We start from the raw sequence: 16,367 nt of genomic DNA on the forward strand, positions 1-16,367 counted from the left end.
ACAGAGTCCTTAAAAATGGCTAAAATGGGGGCACCTGGGTGGCTCAGTTGGTTAAGCATTCAACTCTTGATTTCAGTTCAGGTCATGATCTCAGGGTCGTGAGATCGAGCCTTTTGTTGGGTTCCACACTCAGCACAGAGTCTGCTTAAGATTCTCTCCCTCTCCCTCTGCCCCTCCCCACCCCAGCTCACACTCTCTCTCTCTCTCAAAAAAAAAAAAAAGCTAAAATGGTAAAGTGTACATATTGTGAAACATATGTGTGTGCATGTACATATGTCTATGTATGCATGTGTGGAGAGGAATAAAATAAGTATAGGGCGCCTGGGTGGCTCAGTCAGTTAAGTGTCTGCCTTCAGCTCAGGCTATGATCCCAGGGTCTCCTTGCTCAGTGGGGAGTCTGCTCCTCCCTCTCCCTCTGCCCTCCCCTGGTTTGTGCTCTCTCTCTCAGGCTCACTCTCTCTCAAATAAATAAATAAAATCTTTAAATAAATAAATAAATAAATAAATAAATAAAATAGGTATATAACCTGTCACTACCACCCGGGTCAAGAAGCCCACACCACACTCTCTGTGCTCATAGTCATGTTGGCAGAAAGGGTCTGGTAGAGAAAGTCAGAATGGGGGAGGCAGAATCTCTCTCCCTCCTTAACTTCCATAACCATCTAGGCATTTTACTATTTGATTATTTTTTTTAAGATTTTATTTATTTATTTGCGAGGGAGAGAGAGACAGAGAACATGGGGGGGAGGACAGAGGGAGAAGCAGGCTCCCCGCTGAGCAGGGAGCCTGCCCACAGGGCTCGATCCCAGGACCCTGAGATTATGACCTGAGCTGAAGGCAGTCGCTTAACCAACTGAACCTCCCAGGCGCCCTAGGCATTTTACTATTTGATTTCTACTTCTAGATGTTCTCCAAGTACCGGGGCTGAGTCAGCTGACTTTTTTTTTTTCTTCCCCAGTCACCATTACCAGAAGAAGAAACCATTTTGACACCTAGCCTCACTGACATGCACATCTAACAGGTGTTATTTCCTGTCTCCCGCCCATACAGGGTGCTGGGTCTTGAACTATATGTCATTTTCAGTGCACAGACGTCTGCCTGTGACTCCCCAAGTGACAATGTGCCCCAGCAGCACTCGGCAGTGCCTTTGTTTTCTTGCTCTACCTGCCAGCACCGGGTTTATGACTCAAGAGAGGTTCCTGAAAAGTGATGTGTAAATGGAATATGGGGTAAGATAAATTATAACTTATAGGTTTTCTGAAGGAATTACAGAAAGAAATGCTCTTGGAAAGTGAATAAACCCTCCTCTATTTCAGTGCTTCTTGATCTTTTTAGACCTCAACCCACAGTAAGAGATACATTTTATATCACCTGAGTACATCCATGCATGGACAAAACTGACCCAAACAGGGTACAAAGCAGTACTTAGCCTTACCGCATGACATACATTCTGAAATTCTGTCCTACTTTCTTCTGTAAAAATGCTGGTCGCAGGCCACCTGGCTGGCTCAGTCGGCAGAGCACAATGACTCTCAGTCTCGGGGTCGTGAACTGAAGGCGCATGTTGGGCATGGAGCCTTCTTTAAAAAAAAAAAAATGCTCGTTGCCACCCACAAAAAAATGGATTTCATGACTCACTAATAGGTCTCAACCCACAGTTTGAAAACACTATGCCAATTTAAATATTTTAATATTTTAATATTTTAAATATTTTATCAATCTGATGTTTCCGTTTTGCGCATGGTATACTGCCTACACCTTACATTCTATATTCTGGAGAAAATCTAATCCCTAAGATATGACAAGCGGTGACTCTTCCAGACTCTGTGAGGGAAAAACTTAAGTATTATGCTTTTATTGCTAGTAGGAGATTGATTAATTCTAGGTTTTCTCAGACCTAGAAATCAACCTTCGTTCTGTGGTAGATTTTTTGAGGAAGGAAAACAAATGTTTTTCAGCTCTTTCTTCCCATGCAAGTTCAGAGTTGTTTTGGTTTTTTGTTTTAATCTTCTCTTTGGGTCGCCTCCTTTCTCTCCGTGGCTCCTCAGAAAGAGTTATTCAAGTCCACAAAACAGCCAAATGACTCAAGACCTAGATCTGTATTCTCCTTGACCTTGCCCCCCGCTCAACTAGCCGCCCCCCACCCCAGCCAAACGAGAGACCCCAGGAAAAACCAGGGGGCAAGGACTGCAAAAGAGAAGGTGAGTAGAAGGAAGGAACAGGGTGGCTGAATAGTTAAGGGCTAGTCCTTGTCGTCTGGCTCTGCTAGGTGCCGAATGTCGGGAGGGCAAGCTGACTGCATGGGGAGCACTGGCCAGCGCCTCACCCTGCGCTTTGTACCCAACGGCAGCTGAGGCCCGGGCGGTGGGAGGGCTCGCGCTTTCCTTTCACTTTCTCAGGTCGCCAAGCCCGACACCTGGGGACCGAGCACCAGCTCCCACCACTCTGGCCAGGCCTGGCGGGAGAAAGAAAGGCGCGGAGGGCCAGGAAGGAAAACTAGGAGAATAAAATAAACATTACCTGCCAGCAGAGGTGAGAGAGCGAGCCAGGTAAGCAACAAGTGAACCAGGAAGGTGAAGGCTACAGGATGCGGGATGGAGGGCATCTGGCACCGGCGGGTGGGCACTGCTCATTTCTCCTTGCAGGGGGCGCCGGCTAAGGTAAAGAGGGCTTTTGTGGAAACAAACCTGGAGGACTTGCTTGGGGCAGGGGGGAAGGTGGAAGTAAGGTCCCTCCCTGCTCAAGTTAGTGATATGACACCGGAAGTGGAATGGCCTTCTTTATTTGAAAAGCCAGAAGGAAAAAAGTGGTTTCATTGTGTCTTTGTCTGCTGCATCATTTGCCAGAGGTGATTTTCAGAGGCGTCCAAGAGAGGGATGGGAGCCTTCTTCATCTGTTTAAAGCTCAGGGTTTTCATGTACAGATTATGAGTCTGTGTGCTTTCTAATTTGTGTGATACAGACCTGTCCTTTTCTGACTTTAAAGAAAACCAAAAAATAAAACTGGAAGAAATGGAGGAGGGTGTCATAAGGCAGGAGCAACGTGAAGCATGTCAAATTTAATCATCGAATGGGATAAGTTTTCATGTATTTTTATGAAACATTGGATGAGGAGACCCAACACAACATCATGTGAAGAACGGTTGAAAGGCCCAGGGATATTTGCCTTGAGGGGATATGTTTGCTGCCTCAGATTTCTGATGGGCTGTCATGTGGAATCGGAATCTGCCAAGTCCTGGCACAGCCCGGGGGCAACAGATGGAAACCACAGGGAGATAGAGTTCAACCCCATGTAAGTTAGAGTTGGACATGCCAAGTGGATTCTTGCAGGAGGTAGTAAGTTCCCTGTGATCAAAGATATCAAAGTACAGGTAGATATTGAGGCAGAAATGCTGAGGTGGGAATAAAGTTTCAGGTGAGTGATTCTGTTGATCACTGCTCCCCAAACCTGGATGGTCATCAGAATCACCTGGGAAGTGTGTGCCTGTGTGTGTGTGTGTGTGTGTCTTTAAATATATTTGGCAGATCTCGAATGGGCTGTAGCAATCTATCTTTCTAAGTATCTCTTTCAGATAGTTGTGACATAATCAGTTTGGGAAACACCGTCATTAGAAACTTTAAGTTATTTCCCAGCCCATAGTAAAATATGCCATAAACATTTGAAAACCATAGTTTTCATTTTGGGTTTTTTTTTTTTTTAAGTTTATTTTTTAAGTGATTTCTACACCCAACATGGGGCTTGAGCTCACAACGCTGAGATCAAGAGTCATGTGCTCTACCGACTGAGCCAGCCAGGTGCTCCACATAGTTTTCATCTTGAATATTCTCGAAATCGTAATTTCCTGGTCAAGAAAACAGAAGAAAAAGGCCATGTCCCTCTTCCCCAAACTGACTTCTCTGCCAAATCTTGTCGGTCCTTGTTGCTGGTTGCCTGGACAGTCTGTCTTCTGTAGTTGGGAGTTTTCCTCCCCGTGAGAAGTGAAGCTAGGATGACAGCGAGGCATGTCCTCCAGCTGATGAATGGCAGGTGGGACACTCCCGTAGGCATCTCCCCTGCCATCCTCCTGCTCTGGGCGCTTGACAGAGCATGGGGTACTTCCTTGCCTCAGTGACTAAGATTTCAGTCAATGTTGTCATCTGAGAGTGTCGCTTGTGTGCTGGGCCCCACAGAGAATGGCAGTTAAACCTCTTCATTTTATTTTTTATTTTTTTAAAGATTTTATTTATTTGAGAGAGAGAATGAGAGCGAGAGAGAACATGAGGGGGGGAGGGTCAGAGGGAGAAGCAGACTCCCCTGCAGAGCAGGGAGCCCGATGTGGGACTTGATCCCTGAACTCTAGGATCATGACCTGAGCTGAAGGCAGTTGCTCAACCAACTGAGCCACCCAGGTGCCCCAAACCTCTTCATTTTAAAGTAATGCCAACCCACGGAGGCCAGGTGTGGGCATGTGGGGACAGCTCCCTTGTACCTGACCAGGAATAAATATCCGTCTCCCACAAGAATGCGAGTGCTATGAATGAACAACCTCCCTTTCTCCTGTCCTACATCCCGAGTGCCTAGAACAGTGCCTGGCGCCTGATGGAACAGTGTCTAGTTCACTAAAGAGGTGCTGGATTCCTTCTTTTCTTCCTAGGTCCATTCTAGGTGGCAAGGAGCCATGCAATTCTCCAGCTCATCCAGGGCAGCAGATGAGAATTTTGACTATTTGTTCAAGATTATCCTCATTGGGGATTCCAATGTGGGGAAGACGTGTGTGGTACAGCATTTCAAATCTGGGGTCTACACAGAGACACAGCAGAACACGATTGGGGTGGACTTCACTGTGCGCTCCCTTGAGATCGATGGCAAGAAAGTGAAGGTCAGAAAGGCACGGGGTTGGCTCCTCCCTTAGCTAGAGTTCTTTTTTTTTTTAAGATTTTATTTATTTATTTGAGAGAGAGCATGAGCAGGGGGGAGGGGTAGAGGGAGAAGCAGATTCCCTACTGAGCAAGGAGCCAACGTGGGGCTCCATCCCAGGACCCTGGGATCATGACCTGAGCGAAGGCAGATGCCCAACTGACTGAGCCACCCAGGGGCCCCTTAGCTAGAGTTCATTTTTTTTTTTAAGATTTTATTTATTTGACAGCGAGAGAGACAGCGAAAGAGGGAACACAAGCAGGGGGAGTGAGAGAGGGAGAAGCAGGCTTCCCGCCGAGCAGGGAGCCCGATGTGGGGCTCGATCCCAGGACCCCGGGATCATGACCTGAGCTGAAGGCAGATGCTTAACGACTGAGCCACCCAGGCACCCCTTAGCTAGAGTTCTTAACACCAAAACACATGCCTGAGGAATAAAAGATTTAAATATAAAACATGAAATCATAAGAATACCAGAAAAAAAGATCATTGAAATATTTATCTTTATCATTGTGGAATGGGGAAATCAGCCTTTTTTTTTTTTTAAGATTTTATTTATTTGAGAGAAAGATTGAGAGAACGAGTGGGAGGAGGGGCAGAGGGGAGCCTGATGCAGGACTCGATCCCAGGACCCTGAGATCATGACCTGAGCCAAAGGCAGATGCTTAACTGACTGAGCCACCAAGGCACCCAGCAGCCTTTTTTTTTTTTTTTAAGATTTTATGTATTTATTTGAAAGAGAGAGAGAGCACAAGCGCGGGGGAGGGGTATGAGGAAGCAGAGAGAGAGGGAGAGGGACAAGCAGACTCCCTGCTGAGCGCAGAGCCCAATGCAGAGCTGATCCCAGGACCCCAAGATCACGACCCAAGCCGAAATCAGACGCTTAACTGACTGAGCCACCCAGGCGCCCCGGGGAAATCAGCCTTTTAAGACAAGAACCCAGAAGCCATAAAAGAAAAGATTGCTCAATCATAAGTACCTAAAGGCCGAGTTTATATATCTCTATATAATGATATAAAGGTCAAATTTCTACATCCACAAAAATACCATAAACAAAGTCAAAAGATGAATGACAAACTGGAAAGAAATATTTGCAAATATGGAACTGACAAAAGGCTAATTTCTTTAACGTGAAATGAGCCCCAATAAATATCTAAGAAAAAGACTAACAACCAAATACAAAAAGTAGGCAATCCACAGATTGGACACAATTGCTATTTCATAAATTCGATAAGAACTAGCTCAGAAATTCATGTCAAGATATAAAGGTGTCCATCCTCACTCATGATTTGAAAAGTGCAAATTTGAATCAAAAACTAGTGATGTAATGTGTGGTGATTAACATAACATAATAAAATTTAAAAAATAAAAATAAAAGTGCAAATTCGAATAACAGTGAGAGACTCTTACCCATTTGGTTAGAAAAGATCAGAAAGTGTTGGTGAAAATGTAAAGCATGTAAAGCTTCGGATCTTTATTAAATAAAAACAACAGTAAAAAGACATTTTGGAGACAATCAAGAAAATTTTAACATATTAGATGATACCAAGGAGTTACTGGAAAGCTGATTAGCAGTGATTATGGCATTGTGCTTCTGTATGAAAATGTCTACTTTTGACACAAATGAAATGACATGACGTCTGAGATTCACCCAGGTCAGTACCCCCTCAGGGGCGCCTGGGTAGCTCAGTGGTAGAGTGTCTGCCTTCGGCCCAGGTCATGATCTCAGGGTCCTGGGATCGAGCCCCGCATCGGGCTCCCTGCTCAGCGGGAAGCCTGCTTCTCCCTCTCCCACTCCCCCTGCTTGTGTTCCCTCTCTCGGTGTGTCTGTCAATAAGTAAATAAAATCTTTAATAAAAAATAAATAAAATAAAATAACACCTCAAAGAAATCAACAGAAGGGGCTAGATGAAGCAAGAGTGGTGAAATCTTGATAATTACTGAGTCTGGATATTGGCTATATGAGAGTTCCTTGCTTCATTCTCTCTAGTTTGGGGTATGTTTGCATCTTTCTTTAAAAAATACATTTTATAGGGGTGCCTGGCTGGCTCAGTAGGTAGAGCATGCGACTCTTGATCTCAGGGTCATGAGTACAAGCCCCACGTTGGGTGCCGAGTTTACTTAATGAAATAATTAATTAATTAGTATATTTTATAAATAGTGTGAGAGAGTGAACAAACGGGTACCCTCAGACACGGTGGAAGGGTGGACAAACGGGTGCCCCGGTGTGGGATGGTCACTGAGAAGGTGTTATCATAAGGACACTCCTAAACAGACACAGCTGAGTGGTCCTTTAAAATCAGAACGGTTCAGCCAGTGTTATCACCTTGAGTGGGATCAACGAGCAGGTTCCAAATGTTAACCCCAAAATCTAGACAAAGGGATGATGGAGGTAAAACGGTCAAGAACACCAGACCCAAGACACTGGGTCCACCTCTCCGACTAAAGTGTCCCTTAGGTGGTGGCTCCCAAACCTGAAAGCACATCCAAATCACCCTGAGGAGCAAAAGGAAACACGGATCCCTGGGCCCCTCTCCCGACCTACTGAGTATCTCCAAGTGAGAGCCAGGAAACTGCCTTTTTCAGATGACGTAGGTGAGCAAGCTCCCATCAGGCGCAGGAACTCCTGATGCGGACCCCCCTTTCCTGCCCTCTTCCAGATGCAAGTGTGGGACACGGCGGGCCAGGAGCGGTTCCGGACCATCACTCAGAGCTACTACCGCAGTGCCCACGCTGCCATCATTGCCTACGACCTCACCCGACGGTCCACCTTCGAGTCTGTTCCTCACTGGATCCACGAGATAGAAAAATACGGAGCGGCGAACTTGGTCATTATGCTGATTGGTATGGCGTTTTCAAAGCATTTGGCTTTTCTCTCCTGGGCCCCTCTGCAGATGCACAGCTTTTTGTGTGTTTCTGATGGCAAGGGAACATGAAATCATAAAAGTGCAGGTGGTGGACAGGACCTCACAAAGTGTTTGGTCCCCAAACTCGCATCAGATTCACTTGAGAATGTGGGTGGTGGGGTGTGAACTTGTTAATAATACGGATTCCAAGGCCCCACCCTAGAGTGTCTAGTCCCAGAGACCTGGGATGGGGCCCAGGCTACTCAATGAAGGCATCATACCCCAAATGATTTGATGCAAATGTGTGTAGACCACACAGGAAATCCCCTGGAGGCTGAGGTTCACAATATCAGACGGCTCCAAATCCCCAAGGGAGCCACTCACAGGCCTGGGACCGCACCCATGAATGACTCCTTTATACCTGCTAGGATCCTAAGCAAATCTTAATGACAAACCACCATCAAAATTAACAGCAACTTCAACTGCACAAAGGAAATGGCCGGCTTAACGTGAGCAGTCCTACTGTACATTCAGAAGGTGTACATTTCCATCCCTTCTCTGTAGTATGAGTTTTGCAAACAGAGCTGCCTTTTTCTTCCTCCTATGAACACGACTATTAACCAAGTGGCTGCTTCATTTTGGCAAGATGGTTTAGGCCCTTGCTACTCAAAGTGTGGTCTGTGGGCCAACAGTTACCTGCTGGAGTTTGTGAAAAGTGCAAGATCTTAGGCCACATCCCACACTTCCTGAATCAGAATCTTCATTTTAAGAGGATCCTAAGGAGATTCATAGGCAAATGGAAGTTTACACAGAACAAGTCTAGACAGCTAGCTATGAGACTGAGAAAGAGCTAAACACACCGTGTTTAATGGCTGATTCATCCTCTGACAAGCATGTCCTAGCTCTGTGGCCAGTCACCCTCTGAGCCTTAGTTCCTGATCTGTAAGATGTGATTAATACTTAATGGGATGTGGTAAAACTTTAATGAGATACTGTATATAAATTGCTTAGCAGTGCCTGGCACCAAGTAAGTGTTTAATAGACCGTAGGATGTGTTCTAGAAAGTTTGTTTGAGGAACTCTCTCATCTATGTTCCAAATAATTCAGGGCTTAGAGGGGAGGGTAGCAAGTTCCTAGGATCTAGGAAAAACCAGCAATCAAGCCCCAGCCAGAGCAGGAGACACAGTGGAGCCAGCCTGCTTCTCCCCCTCCCCAAACCCCCTACCCCTCCAAACCCCCCCGCCCCCGCCACCACCAACAGGCAGGACCTGTGCATCCTCCTTTCAGGGCTGGGCTCTGGGAACCAGCCCCCCTGTGCTGTATTGTGCACCTGTTCCCTCTCTCTCAGAGCTGCTTCCCACGCCTTACTCATGGAATCCCTCAAAACATCATCTCCGACCTGCTCCCGCCACAGACCTCATTCTCTCAGTATCTGCTTACTCACAAGGCAATCCCCGTTCCTTCTTTTCATGGCAAAGCATGATCCAGGCTGCTGGCCAACCCAAAGACGGGCGGGTGCGGGGCAAGGTACCTACCTGAGACCAAGAGCTGGGCCCCGATGGTGAAGGCGGTCACAGGATGCAAAGCCTGGCCATGGGCGGGCCCTAGAAGAGGTCATTGGCACGTGTTCTGAGCCCATCTAGCCCATTCATTATCACTGCCATGATTCCAGAAAGGGTGTTTTGATTCATAGTTCGGCTCCTGTCATATGCACAGACTTGAAGGGACCTCATGCCGTTCCTCTAACTTGAGAAACAAAGTCATTCCAAGAGCCTAGAGTGCGCTCCCTCCTTCCTGCTACCTCAGATCCAAAGCCCCAGATTCCACAGTCTGCTGCCAAGGTAGATGCCCCTCACCTTCTGTTCCCTCGTTTTCTCTGAGGAGCTTGTCCCACATGGCAGAAAGCAGCGGGGAGAGATTAGTGAGGCTTCCCCACGGAGGGCACCTCGTCTCTCTGGGAGGAGCAAGATGCCTCTCTGCTGTAGCTTCTCACCCAAAGGCCTCCTTTGGGACCAGAAACTTCTGTAATTTGACTTCTGGTATAAAGGACACTTCTACAAGCAGAGTTCAGAGTTCGACGAATAAGCATTGACCCCAAAAGAGCCATATTTCTTCCCCAACAACCACTTCTGGGAACAACGAAGGAGGATGCTCACGAGGCATCCTGCATCCTTCAGGATAGCAGGGCCCCACCCTTGGGGTGTGAGGACCAGGGGGTGTTCCAGGGGGATGCTGGTGACAGGCGACACTAAATGCTTAGCCGATCCAGCTACAATTCTGAGCCCTCTGAGTCACTGCATTTAACTGGACTTTGGAGTCAGACAGATTGGGGTTCAGAGCTCCTTCTCTGCCTTCCCCTCTGAACTTGGGCTCGTTGCTCTCTCTAAATTTCTATTTCCTCATCTATGAAACGGATACCTGCTTCAGGTGTGCTGTTGAGTTGAATGGATATATCTGAAGCACTTAGCGTGGTGCTAAGACCTCAGTAAGGGGAAGCCATTATTTCCTAGTGGAGCAAAGATGAGGCTCTGCTGTGCTAGATCGAGGGGCTCAGAGGCCCCCCTGGGTGGAGAGCGGAGCCGACGGGGAGGGACATCCATGACCTCCGGGGCAGAAGGAAACCCCACCAGGGGGAGCTCCCAGAGAAGGGACCCGCGAGGGTGGAAAATGTGCATCTCACTAAGGGGAATGAAGACGTTCTGATCACACTTGAAGTTTTCCCAGGAAGCTGGACTGGATCTCTTTTCCATTAAATTCCTGTGCTCCCAACAATGACGTAGTTGTTCCTCAGGGCCTGGAAGCCTGCAAGGCAAAGCTGCATGTCCCCAGGACCCCTTCCCTTCTGAGCTATATTTGGAAGACAAAGCCCTTTCTCCAATGTCCTGGGCCTCCCTCGCTGGCTCTCGCCCCAGCACTCTCCTTAACTGCCGATTCCTCTGCAGCAGACACAGATGGGGCAGAGGAGGGGGTAACAAATGCTAAGATGGGGGCGCCTGGGTGGCTCAGTCGGTTAAGCATCTGCTTTCAGTTCAGGTCATGATCCCGGGGTCCTGGGATGGAGCCCCACATCGGGCTCCCTGCTCAGTGGAGAGCCTGCTTCTCCCTCTCCCTCTGCCCCTCCCTCTGCTTGTGCTCTCTCTCGCTCTCTCCCTCTCGATCGCTCGATCGCAAATAAAATAAATAAAATCTTTTAAAGAATGCTAAAATGTTGCAGGATTCCCAGGAATCTCACGGCTGTTGTGGTATCTATACCCTAATCTGTCATTCTTCACAACCATCTCTGCCTCACTTTACGATTGGTTCTAGAAATGCCCCCGAAGATGATCAGGATGTATCAGTTTAGGACGCAGACTTTCACACAAAGTGTCAGAGAGCTGATAGTGCACCGATTTGTACTGCTCCTTCTCTCCGGCCATTTACCGGAAGACCCTTGGTAGTGTCCCTGTGTTTAAAATCCTTGGTGGACCCCCATTGCCCTCAAGATAGCATACAAATTCCTGAGCACAGCCTACAAGCACCCCGCTTTCCTCCTCAAGAAGGTTGGCTCTTATCTTTTCCTCATCCCTTCTGCTGTTTGTGGCCTCCCAGCTCTTAGTACCCCCATCAGAGGGAGGGGTCAGGAGCCGACTTCCTTTATAGGTTATATAGGATGTTCTCCTGACTTTCCCTCGGCGCCTGCTCTCTGTCCCCTTCGGATTTCAGGCAAACCTTCCACTTCAACTGCTGCTATATTTCCAAGTCCACGTTCTCCCAGCAAAAACTCTTCGTGCCTAAGAGTTCAGCCTTCAGAATCTGTCAGATCTTAGAAGAATGCCTTCTATGTTACGTAACACCCTCAGTAGGTCTGGGCCAACACCCCAAGGTCAGATGCCTTCTTAGGCAGTGCAGTGAAATGTGTGACATAGGCCTACAAACCAGGTTGAATAAAAACCTCAAATGCCAGTTTAGGGCAGATGTTACCGTCAGAGGAATTGCCAAATACACTTAGGGGTTTCCGAGGTTTTTGGGTTTGGGAAATGTGGACAAGGGATTACACACCTGTACTAGTAACAACTGTTACCGTTCACCTGGTCCTTGGCCTATATTATTTTGTGGCCTGTCTCGGATCAGAAAATTCCTATACAGTTGTTGAATTGCCTGTGTGTCTGTCTTGTCTCCTTAACAAGATGAGGCACTCCTTCCTTCGGGGCAGGAACATCTCTGGGTGCCCAACACACAGCCCTTACTTAGCAAGCAAGGATTTGAACTGCGAGGGGCAAACACACGGTTTCTTTCCCTTCCACCAGGTGTCCCGGCTCATCGTGAGGTGTGTGGAGGGTCTGGGCACTGGGCAGACAGTGCTGCTGACCTGCCATAGCAATGGGGTAGGTTGGCGGAGCAGGTCATAAAAGGCAGAACGAGTGCCACTGAGCCCAGCACCTACAGCTCAAAGTGAGGGATGCAAGGAGCAGACCCAACTCCCAGTTCAGGAACTCCCATTCCTACAGCATCCCTCCCTGCCGCCCCCCTAGAGGCTCTCACCCCTGCCTTCCAGAAGTAGAGCAGTGCCCTGAGCTTCGGCCTCCAGGGCTATAAATATGCATGCAGCTGTCTTGAAGAGATGTGCCTGAGTTCGTTTCCAGAGGCTGCTGTGACAAATTACCACACACCGAGCAGCTTAAAATCGTGGGAAGGTGTTCTCTCTCAATTCTGGAGGCCAGAAATCTGAACTCAGTATCACTGGGCCAAAATCAAGGCATCCGCAGGGCCACACAGCTCCCGGGGCTCCAGAGGAGCATCTGTTCTTTGCCTCTTTCCATTTCTGGTGGCTGCCAGCATTCTGTGCTGTGGCCGCAACATCTAGTGTGTACGTCCCTCTTCATCTTCCTCCTGTGTGTGACGTGTCCCCCCCCCCCAGCCCACTCATCAGGGTACATGTGGCTGTATTGGGGCCCATCCAGCTAATCCAGGATCCTCTCCCCATCTCGAGATTCTTAATAACATCTGCAAAGACCTGTCTTCCAAATAAGGTGGCATTCAGTTTCCAGGGATTAGAACCCCGTATCTTTGGGAGTCAGTTTTCAGCCCAGCCCAGTAGGTAGGTGGTGTCTCAGACTGAACACAGTTGTAAGAAAGGTTCCTTCAGCCCTGAGCCAACATTGCCTGGGGGATGGAGTCCTGCAGCCTGCAGCCTGGGTCTGCATTAGCAAGCCCTACTTTAGCCTACTTAAAATATATATATATGTATACACATATATATATATTTTAAAGATTTTATTTATTTATTTGAGAGAGAGAGAATGAGAGATAGAGAGCACGAGAGGGAAGAGGGTCAGAGGGAGAAGCAGACTCCCCGCTGAGCAGGGAGCCCGACGTGGGACTCGATCCCGGGACTCCAGGATCATGACCTGAGCCGAAGGCAGTCGCTTAACCAACTGAGCCACCCAGGCGCCCCAACATATATATAAATATATATATATATATATATTTTTTTTTTTTAAGGTAATCTCTACACCCAACGTGCAGCTCAAATTTATGATCCTGAGATCAAGAGTCCCATGCTCTACCACCTGAGCCAGCCAGGCGCCCCTGAATAGACATTTTTTAAAAAAGATTATGTTTATTTGTTTGAGAGAGAGAGCGAGAGCATGAGTGGGGGGGAGGAGCAGAGGGACAAGCAGACTCCACGCCAAGCATGGAGCCTGACATGGGGCCTAATCCCACACCCTGAGACCATGACCCGAGCTGAAATCAAGAGTTGGCCGCTGGGGTGCCTGGCTGGCTCAGTCGGTTAAGTGGCTGCCTTCGGCTCAGGTCATGATCCCAAGGTCCTGGGATTGAGCCCCACATTGGGCTCCCTGCTCCGCAGGAAGCCTGATTCTCCCTCTCCCACTCCCCCTGCTTGTGTTCCCTCTCTCGCTGTCTTTCTGTCAAATAAAATCTTAAAAAAAAAAAAAAGAGTTGGCTGCTTAACCAGCTGAGCCACCCAGACACCCCCTAAATAGATATTTTTTAAAATTTCAATATATGTCAATCCATCAATCTTTCCTCAGTGATACGGTGCACTCCTTTGCATGCACACACATGCAAAGGAGTGCACCGTATCACTGGGGAAATCTGAATAAGCTCTATGGGATGTACCAATGGTAATTTCCTGGTTTTGACATCAGACTATCATTCCCCAAGAGGTTACCAGTGGGGAAACTGCATGAACGGTACGCTAGACCTCCCTGAAAGACCTCCTTCAACAACCTGGGAGTCTATAATTGTTTCAAAATGAAAAGTTTTAAAGGTTTTCATGGTGGGGAGGGTTAATTATGGGGGGAAAGGGTCTCAGAAGGCTCCTTTATGAGAAAAAACAAGTTGAGAAACACTGGTCTGGCCCGTCTTAATTACAGTAGCTTTGTAATAAATCCTGATGTCTGGTAGAACAAATCCTGCAGGAAAACAATTTTACCTTTAGATTCCTGCCTCAGAGAAATCAAAGTCCAAAGATTGGATGCACGTAGGGTTGAAGTGGAAAAGCAAAAGAGATGGGTCACTCTTCCTTCCATAACCAGTCCTGGGGGCCATGCTCACAAAACCCTTCACTGAACTTTCTGGGGTAATAGGGAATGTTCTATATCCTGAGGGGAATGATGGTTACAGAGCATATACGTTTGTCAGAATTCATGAACTGCACACTTAAAATCTGCCTATTATATTTAAGTTGTAGCTAAATCCTGCATTATTCATTTCATACCTTCAATCCAGCAAATCCTCATCACAAGCTCCTCAGCTAGCCCAGGCCCCATCCCACGGTATCCAACCCTTTGTGGTTTGGAAAAGAGAGCAGAAAGAGAAACAAGATTTGAAGGAATAACAGAGAAGGCAGAAACACCCCCTCCAGCATAGTCTTTACCTAGTTGGACTTAGAAGGAAGGAATGACTGTCCCTCCGTAGAATGTAGAGGCTCCACCTGTCCCTGCCAATAAAACACACACCTCCGGCCCATTTCTCACAGCTCCTCAGGATCTCATTTGACAGTGAATTAAGACAGTGGCTCTTTTTCCATCAGTGGTTTCATTTTCAGTAAATCTGCCCACAATGGCTGTTTAGGAATGAATCACGCTTGAGTACTGTTGAACTAAAATGTTTCTATTAAAGGTTTATTTAAAAAAAACAAAAACAAAAACAAAACCAGATTCAGTTTGTCCATGGAATATTTGCTTCTTTCTCGCTCCCAGGGAACAAATGTGACCTGTGGGAAAAACGGAATGTCCTGTTTGAGGATGCCTGCACACTGGCTGAGAAGCATGGCCTGCTTGCTGTTTTAGAAACATCTGCCAAGGAGTCTAAGAACATAGACGAGGTCTTCATGCTGATGGCCAGGGAGCTGATCACCCGCAACAGCCTGCACTTATTTGGGGAGAGCACGCTGAACAGCCTGGCCCCGGATTCTAGGCCGGTCCTTGTGGCCCAGGGTCCGAAGGAGAAGACCCACTGCATGTGCTGAAGACGTTCACGAGGCCAGTTGCAGCCACCGGATGCCGCGTCTGATGCTGAAGGTAGCGGGATACCTTGTTGTCTGCCACGTAGCATCTCAGACCAAAGGACAGACTTGCCGCTGGTCCTTAACCCTTCCCTCCAGGATGGGGAGCACTTTGCCTGGGTTCACACCAGAGGCCAGGCCTGCTGACCCTGAGTAAAGCCACACCACTGTTTCTCTTGGTTCCGCTTCAGACTTGAGGCACAGGGGTAGGAGGACAAGGTCTGCTCTTCTTTACCCTTCCATTTGGTCTCCCCAACCCTTCCAACCAGCTTCTACTGAATTTTGCTTCTCGCTTGAAGAAGAGGGTAGTGAAAAAAGAATAAAGGAGGGATATCAAGAGAGGGGAGAGGATGTTTAGAACATTCCAGAGCTGTTTAAAACAGCTCAGGTGTGGGGGGGGGGGGTTGCAGAAAGAAAAAAAAGCCTGCGGTGATAAACCAGAACGCTGTTAACTTTTGCTTCCTGACGTTCACACCTCAGGTCTTTAGTTTGGGGAGCAAACCCTTTGACATCAAGACCATAAATACTGTCTTGCCAAATGGTCAAGAGCCATGTGATGGAGACAGAATTGGATCTCACTCTATCCTAGCGGGGCTGATGTGACCACCTTCCTAGAATGTGGGAGATGCTGACAATTTCCTTCTAAAATACCAGATTATCTGCTGGATAAAAACTCGCTTGTGAATTGAAATTCAGTTGGCTCACAGATGAATGTCAAGCCAATATTGACCTTGCTGTGTGGCCCCCATGTGTGCCGTGTACCTTCCAGAACCTGTAGATAATAAACATTGTTTTTTCAAAGTTCCCTGAACTTTGTTGTTGTTGCTGGGGCACATCTTGTAATCATAATAAGAACCACAAGGGCTGAGGGGTGCCTGGGTGGCTCAGTCGTTAAGCGTCTGCCTTCAGCTCAGGTCATGATCCCAGGGTCCTGGGATCGAGCCCCGCATCGGGCTCCCTGCTCCGCAGGAAGCCTGCTTCTCCCTCTACCGCTCTCCCTGCTTGTGTTCCCTCTCTCGCTATGTCTTTCTCTGTCAAATAAATAAATAAAATCTTAAAAAAAAAAAAAACACAAGGGCTGGTCCAGCCACAACAATGGCTCTGAACCAGGAAAGGTC

At 47.6% G+C, this 16,367-nt stretch overlaps 2 protein-coding genes across 9 annotated transcripts in view; one reads left to right on the forward strand and one right to left on the reverse strand.

The window, feature by feature from the left end:
* The window catches only part of SLC37A3 (solute carrier family 37 member 3), a 52,971-nt gene extending 50,231 nt beyond the window's left edge, over window positions 1-2,740 (reverse strand). For 3 of the 4 annotated variants that reach the window (XM_088018575.1, XM_088018572.1, XM_088018569.1), the window contains exons 1-2: window positions 2,521-2,740; window positions 1,436-1,580 (exon numbers count right to left, since the gene is read on the reverse strand). The gene's annotated coding sequence lies outside the window, so the exon portion shown is untranslated. The remainder of the gene's footprint in view (window positions 1-1,435; window positions 1,581-2,520) is intronic. The other variant, XM_088018570.1, reaches the window with a different exon arrangement.
* On the forward strand, window positions 1,064-16,053 carry RAB19 (RAB19, member RAS oncogene family). 5 transcript variants are annotated; one of them, XM_088018577.1, is made up of 7 exons: window positions 1,064-1,229; window positions 2,049-2,549; window positions 2,986-3,291; window positions 3,702-4,026; window positions 4,634-4,858; window positions 7,554-7,737; window positions 14,945-16,053. In XM_088018577.1, exons 5-7 carry the CDS (start codon window positions 4,658-4,660, stop codon window positions 15,211-15,213), a joined length of 654 nt encoding a protein of 217 aa, XP_087874703.1. In that variant the 5' UTR covers window positions 1,064-1,229; window positions 2,049-2,549; window positions 2,986-3,291; window positions 3,702-4,026; window positions 4,634-4,657; the 3' UTR covers window positions 15,214-16,053. The 5 variants fall into 5 exon arrangements, with proteins under 5 accessions (XP_087874703.1, XP_027962065.1, XP_027962064.1 ...); XM_028106264.2 differs by lacking the exon at window positions 3,702-4,026; XM_028106263.2 differs by lacking the exons at window positions 2,986-3,291; window positions 3,702-4,026 and having other exon boundaries at window positions 2,049-2,201; window positions 2,400-2,549.
* Window positions 16,054-16,367: the final 314 nt, after the last annotated feature.

This window comes from Eumetopias jubatus, unplaced genomic scaffold (genome assembly GCF_037043125.1).
Source record: "Eumetopias jubatus isolate StellerSeaLion01/CBP00866 unplaced genomic scaffold, mEumJub1_p1.0 scaffold_14, whole genome shotgun sequence".
NCBI classification, from domain to species: domain Eukaryota; kingdom Metazoa; phylum Chordata; class Mammalia; order Carnivora; family Otariidae; genus Eumetopias; species Eumetopias jubatus.

Excerpts from the sequence above, each read along its gene's own strand:
- RAB19 (XM_088018577.1), top strand. The coding sequence starts at position 4,658 with ATGCAATTCTCCAGCTCATCCAGGGCAGCAGATGAGAATTTTGACTAT. Across the intron at positions 4,859-7,553 it reads TCGATGGCAAGAAAGTGAAG|ATGCAAGTGTGGGACACGGC; the intron begins GTCAGAAAGGCA and ends GCCCTCTTCCAG. Across the intron at positions 7,738-14,944 it reads CTTGGTCATTATGCTGATTG|GGAACAAATGTGACCTGTGG; the intron begins GTATGGCGTTTT and ends TCTCGCTCCCAG.